This window comes from Girardinichthys multiradiatus, chromosome Y (assembly GCF_021462225.1).
Source record: "Girardinichthys multiradiatus isolate DD_20200921_A chromosome Y, DD_fGirMul_XY1, whole genome shotgun sequence".
Lineage (NCBI taxonomy): Eukaryota > Metazoa > Chordata > Actinopteri > Cyprinodontiformes > Goodeidae > Girardinichthys > Girardinichthys multiradiatus.
In genome coordinates, this window is record NC_061818.1 from 21476314 (window position 1) to 21482330 (window position 6017).

The 6017-nt window shown below is 37.3% G+C and overlaps 1 protein-coding gene across 5 annotated transcripts; it reads left to right on the top strand.

Moving 5' to 3' along the window:
* Positions 1–162: 162 nt before the first annotated feature.
* On the top strand, positions 163–5743 carry LOC124864380 (dynein regulatory complex subunit 3-like). Of its 5 annotated transcripts, none has more exons than XM_047359153.1 (13): positions 238–277; positions 368–474; positions 589–754; positions 845–961; positions 2762–2928; positions 3022–3168; positions 3331–3405; positions 3525–3634; positions 3729–3903; positions 4006–4137; positions 4251–4289; positions 5139–5249; positions 5337–5743. In XM_047359153.1, exons 3-13 carry the CDS (start codon positions 604–606, stop codon positions 5430–5432), a joined length of 1320 nt encoding a protein of 439 aa, XP_047215109.1. In that variant the 5' UTR covers positions 238–277; positions 368–474; positions 589–603; the 3' UTR covers positions 5433–5743. The 5 variants fall into 5 exon arrangements, with proteins under 5 accessions (XP_047215113.1, XP_047215111.1, XP_047215109.1 ...); XM_047359154.1 differs by having other exon boundaries at positions 246–277; positions 592–754; XM_047359157.1 differs by lacking the exon at positions 368–474 and having other exon boundaries at positions 163–277.
* The last annotated feature ends 274 nt before the right edge of the window (positions 5744–6017 follow it).

Sequence of the window (6017 nt, forward strand, 5' to 3'; positions counted from 1 at the left end):
AATCACTAGTAAAGTTTCTAAAGGATATACGACTAGAAAACAGAATTTAGCAAGTTTTTTTTGTTTTTGTTTTTATTGTTCTTCTTTTCTCCAAATGGATATTAGATTAAATTTATATTAAGTTGTTCACACCTCAACCAGACAGATGGCGGTAATACACTGGTTTTTTAACCCACTAAAAAATTAACCGAAGAAGAAGAGCCCGTTGCTAGGTAACATGGTATAAACTGAGGGAAGACCGTTACCCGGCAACCTCTTTTAGAGACTTAACATAAAGGTAATGCTTCACACCAAAATATACTGCTGAGTTGTTTAATTATTTTAGCAAATTATTATTCAAACAACGTACTTTTGCTTTTACTTAAAGGAATCGGTCTGTTGCTAAGTAACAGGGTAAAACAGGGCAACCCGGCTGTTTTTATATACTTTATATTAATACAAAGTAAAAGTAATCAGTCTATTTCGTTGTCCCTGGTAAGTAAACATGTTACGAACATTTACATTTAGGTAGTTAAAATGAGGATAATAGTAAGCTTAATCTTTGTCAACTGATCAAAAGTTTTAGTTTGGAATAATCTGTGACTTCAGCAGAGTCTAAACAACATGGATTCGGACTCTTCTTCCATGGATGAGGAGTTCCTGCAGGAAGCTTTAGTTGAACAACTCACTGAAAATGAAAAACGGGCCCTACACAAATACAGTCTTGAGAGTCTTCACCATAGTGAATTCATCACTTTGGTCTTAGAATTCAAAGGTAAAAAGGAAAACACAATTTCCTATTCATTTGCTGCATGACAAAGTTGTGGGTCTAATTTTGTGAACGGATTCATGTTGTCGTTTCCAGACATCATGAAGATGGACTTCATACATGATTTTACATCTTTGGTAAGACTGGATCTTAATAACAACCTCATAGAGAAGATCTGGGGCCTGGACCATCTGACTAATCTGACCTGGCTTAGTAGGAGACAATTTCATTAATTTTCGCTTCATGTTACCATTGTGTCTTGGATAATCTTTTAAAAGTGTTCATACCTACTGAACTTTTTTTACATTTGGTCACATTACAACCACAAATCTAACTGTATTTTACTAGGGTTTTATATAGTAGACCAGCACAAAGTGATGCATAATTATGAAATACAATGACAATGCCAAGGATATAAAGTTTTCACATTTTTTTCTAAATCAAAATCAAAATCCGAAAAGTGTTGCATACATTTGTATTTAGCCCCTTTGAGCCAATACTTTACAGTACCATATTTTGCTACGTACAGCTTCTAATGATTTGGGGTATGTCTCTTCTAGCTATGCATATTTAGAGAATGAAATATTTACCCATTCTTCTTAACAAAATAGCTCAAGCTCAGTCAGATTGGATGTATAGTATCTATAAACAGCATTTCAAAGTATTGATTTCAATTCTTGATTGGATTTAGGTCTAGACTTTAACTAGGACATTTTAACACATGGTCAAAACCATTCCATTGTAACTCTGGGTGTATGTTTAGGGTAGTTCTACCGGAAGATGAATCTCTGGCCCATTACTAAGTCTTCCTGAATATCTAACAGGTTTTTGTCCAGGATTGCCCTGTATTTAGCTGCATCAACTATGACCAACTTCACTGCCCCTGATGTAAAAAAAAAAAAATAAATATTGTCACAAAGCTTTAGATTGTGTTTTACAATGTGGATTATGTTTTCATGGTTATATCCATTGGCAGGGCTCTAAAATGCTGGCCTTAGATAAAATGCAGTGCAAATAACCAAGTCTTTCTATTCTCAGCAGGGTATGCCTACTCAACATATGGGGGCACCAACTCCCCATTGACAGTTCATGAATAGAAGAAATAGGGCACATTGTGTTTGTTTCTGTGCATCCCTCTTTCTAATGCAACCCTGTGAAACTGCCCAAATGGCCAAGATCAAAAATCGCCACTGATGATGTGCAGTGTTACTCTTCCTCCACATATAGCATTTGCATGTTTGCAAAAGGTCAATTCTGGCCTCATGTGACAAGATCACATTTTCCACATGTTTTCTGTGTCCCCTGCATGCCATGTGGCCAACTGCAAACAGGACTTCATAAGACTGTATTTGTGCTACTCTTCCACAAAGACCATCATAATTATGGAGTGCACAACTAATAGTTCTCCCACCTGAGCTCTAGATCACTCCACCTCATCCAGAGTTACCATGGTGCCCTTTGGCTGCTTATACGAGTAAGGATCTCTTTGCCCAACCTGTCAGTTTAGGTCGTTTTGGTAAGTTTGCATTTGTGTCATACACTTTCAGTGAACTGTTCACAATTTGGGATTTTGTTTTACCACTTAAGCCTGTTTTAAAATCTTTCACAATTTTATCCCAGACTGGTCTGGTGTGTTTTTATTCATTAGTGTTCACAAACAAACATCTGAGAACTTCACAGGACAGGTCCTCGGCTACTGAAATTAATTTACACATGGACTGTGTTTACGAACTTGGCGCAAAAAATTTTTAAACTTCCACTTCACAGCTATGCACTGCTTCCTGTTGGTCTAGCCTGAAAAAAATCCTAATAATATGTTTTCAAGATTGTGATTGTAACGTGAAATAATGTGGGAACATTTAAATTCAAATTCAAATTCAATTAAAAAATACTTTATTAATCCCAAAGGGAAATTAAATTTAACTTAAATTTTTAAATTTAAGGGGTATGAGCACTTTCACAAGGCAGGGTACTCTCAGAAATCATTGATGGTTGTATTAAATGTATTTGTAGATCTGTCGTGTAACAGGATCAAGAACATTGAGGGTCTGGAGTCCCTGAAGAAGCTTGAACTGCTGAATTTGGCCTACAACCAAATCTCTCTCCTTAACAACATGGATACACTTGAGAACCTCAGTCACTTCTTCATTTCAAAAAACCTCATCAGACGGACAGACACTGTAAGATTTTGTTTCTTAAGGAAAATAACTTACATTTATGTAAAGTTATTGAATTTTTACCTGACATTGTGTACGTCTTATTTATTTCAAAAGCTGCTCTACCTCAGGAGGTTTAAAAGCTTGTTCAAGCTCTCCATCGCTGGAAATCCTTTGACAGAGAAGGACGATCGCTCGCTTTATGTTGCTGCCTTCTTCCCAAATGTGACCCTCTTAGACAACATTTTAATCGGTCAAAAGATGGTAAGTCTAAACTCTTGTGCATCTTTTTGGATTCCTCTGTTTTCTTAAGGAGGTTTGCACAATAATTCTATTTTAAGCATCAGTTTAGCCAGATTTGTGGCCCCATATTGATAATCCATACAGTTAGTAAAAGTTAGCCATTTCTGTCTGTGAAAATTACAGAGAGATGAAGCCATCATAAAATACCAAATTGAACTTAAGAAATTTAGACCCGAAGAGTTGCAGGCGCAAAACCAGGTAACTCAGCTACAAATACACAAAGTTTGATAATGATCGTATTTTTATATACCGTTTTTCCAAGTGTGCACATTTTATTTCTTGCATTTTTGTCTAATTTAAGTTCTTCCCTTTTACAGGATGCATCTGTTAACAATATTGTACAAAGTTCATTTCACAGCAAGGTAAACGACGATACAAAGGCAACAGAGCCACACTGCCTTCCAGGAGTGGCTCAGATGCCTCAGACATATCCTTTGTTTTCTTTGAACCAAGCTGATGTAGTCTTTCATCAGACAGCTCAAACTGACTAAATCCCACAGATTCCTTGACTTTGCACTTACAGCTGAGAGCCCAATTTTTGAGCTGTGCTCACAGATATTTCCTGTAGACTCAGCTGAGCACAAACAAATGGAGGCAGAGCTGAACTCTTTCTTCTCTGGTCAGATTGAGACTGAGACTTACTACCAGCAGAGGGCGTCACAGATTCTAGCAGACTTTGATAAGCCGGACATACAGGCAAGTTGACCAAATTGCTATATGTACAGTAAATCATTGTATATTTTCACTGCCTTCTTATTATTTTTATCCTTGTCGTCTAATGAGTTTCAAACGTTCTAGAGGAGAATCGAAATAAAGAAGCTAGAAGACCCAGAGCTAAAAAAGATCAAAATCAACAAAGGCAGTGATGAAATCTCACAGCTCTGTGAAAGCCTCTTGAATATGGAGTTTGAGTTGGTTGGAAATCTAGACGTAAGTCTACATAAGATTGTGTTTTTAAATGCTTTTATTTTATCTAGTGATCTAATACGTGGGTTTAGATGAAATTCTTTACTTAACTTCTTTGCTGTTTCTTTTTATTTCAGTGCAACATCAAACTCCTCGAAAGCAGCATCTCAGAGATAGTGGGTAACTTTTACTGATGCTATTAGTTAAAGTTAGTTATGAGTTCAAGTTAAAATGACAAAGACTTCAATTTTCTTGGAATCTTTAGCTGCCTCCCAAGCTGATAATGGGACTACTGCAGTCAATTGTTTTACTTTTTTTGTGTTTTAGTACATTTCTTCTTTGAACTGATGAAAAAAGTTGTGACGGTGGCTCAGGTAGGGGTTCATCCTGTGACCAGTGGGTTGCTGGCTTGAACCCCCACTCTGTCCATCCTTGGGCAAGACACTTCGCCCACCTTGCCTGCTGATGGTGGTCATCATTTATTTGCTCCCAGTGGCGCTGACTGTATGACAGCCCCACTTCTGTCAGTCTACAATGTAGCCTACCACTGTCAGTGTGTGAGTGGGTGGATGACTGATCTTGGTGTATAGCGCTTTGGGGTTCTCTGACTTGATAAAGTGCTATATAAGCTATTTACCATGTGAGCAGGAAAATACAATGCCAGCCATATCCATGGCACCCCTGGTAAAGATGTGTAAAAAGAGTTCCCGATGCCATGCACTCTAACTAGGCTCCCGGGGCCTTTGGGTGAGAAACAGTCCCACAACATCATAGATCTTTCACCATACTTAACAATATGCATGAGTTTCTTTTTCATGTATTCATTCTTTGTTTCACACCCGAGCCGCCTGGGGTATGTTTTGCAGAATAGATTTCACCTGATCTGTGTCATGTTCTATTTATACAGAAATCATTTTAAGGTTTTTACACATCTTTACCAGAGAGGTCAGTTATTGTAACCAACAATGTGTTTATTATCAAAATGTGAAAAAAGCTACTGAGAATGAATATTTCTTTATGTGTAGGTGTTTACAAGCAAAGATTCAGCCAGCCATAATGACCTCCTTGAGACAATCAATGAAACAGAAAATCAGGTTACACGAGTTAATGACTCGAAAGCAGCTCTCATTAAAGAGGTAAAGAACCTCCCATTAAACAGACAAGTGTATGTTCAAGTTAAACGACAACCGCTCGGCAATTCCCATCTTTATGCACTATTGCAGCTTCAGGATAAAGAGGAACAGAGGAACCGAGTCCGCATCTCAGACATTCACCGATATGTCGACTATTTGAGGAAACAACTAAAGGACTTGGATTGATATTATTACAAGATTTCATTGCACCAGAGAAGAAATGTATCTTACAATCTCTGCACTGCTACAATATTTAGCAAATAAGTAATAATAGCATTGGTCCATTTATTTTTCCCTGTTTTTAGCTAAAAAATGTGTTATTACAGATACAGACCCTTGCAAGTGTTTGGGATAGACCAATGTGTTTGGGGCATATTTTTGAAGTCAAAGAAAATTCTACGGGGTTTTTTTCATTATTTTTAAACAACAAACTGAAACTGTGGCATGCAAATTCAGCACCCTGTGCTCTGATACCACTAAATAAAACATTTGGTCCACCTGTGTCTAATTTATTTGTAGAATCAATCCAATTGTTCTGTGAAGGCCTCCGAGGTTTAGAACAAAGGTTAGAGAACATTTGAAAATAAATGGCATCATAAAGATGAAGAAACACTGTAGAGAGGTCAGGGATAAAGGTTTGATCAGGGTTCAGGAGAAGCTTGAAATAGGGATATATTATAGACCCTCAATCCATTATTCTAAAAGGGAAAGAAAATTTGGTCATGGCAGTCCACCTAAGCTGATAGGCCAGACAAGGAGAGCATTAATGTA

Coding starts and splice junctions, on each gene's coding strand:
- LOC124864380 (XM_047359157.1), top strand. CDS start 604: ATGGATTCGGACTCTTCTTCCATGGATGAGGAGTTCCTGCAGGAAGCT. Junction 4,138..4,250: donor AGTTGGTTGGAAATCTAGAC/GTAAGTCTACAT, acceptor TTTTTATTTCAG/TGCAACATCAAACTCCTCGA. Junction 4,290..5,138: donor AAAGCAGCATCTCAGAGATA/GTGGGTAACTTT, acceptor CTTTATGTGTAG/GTGTTTACAAGCAAAGATTC.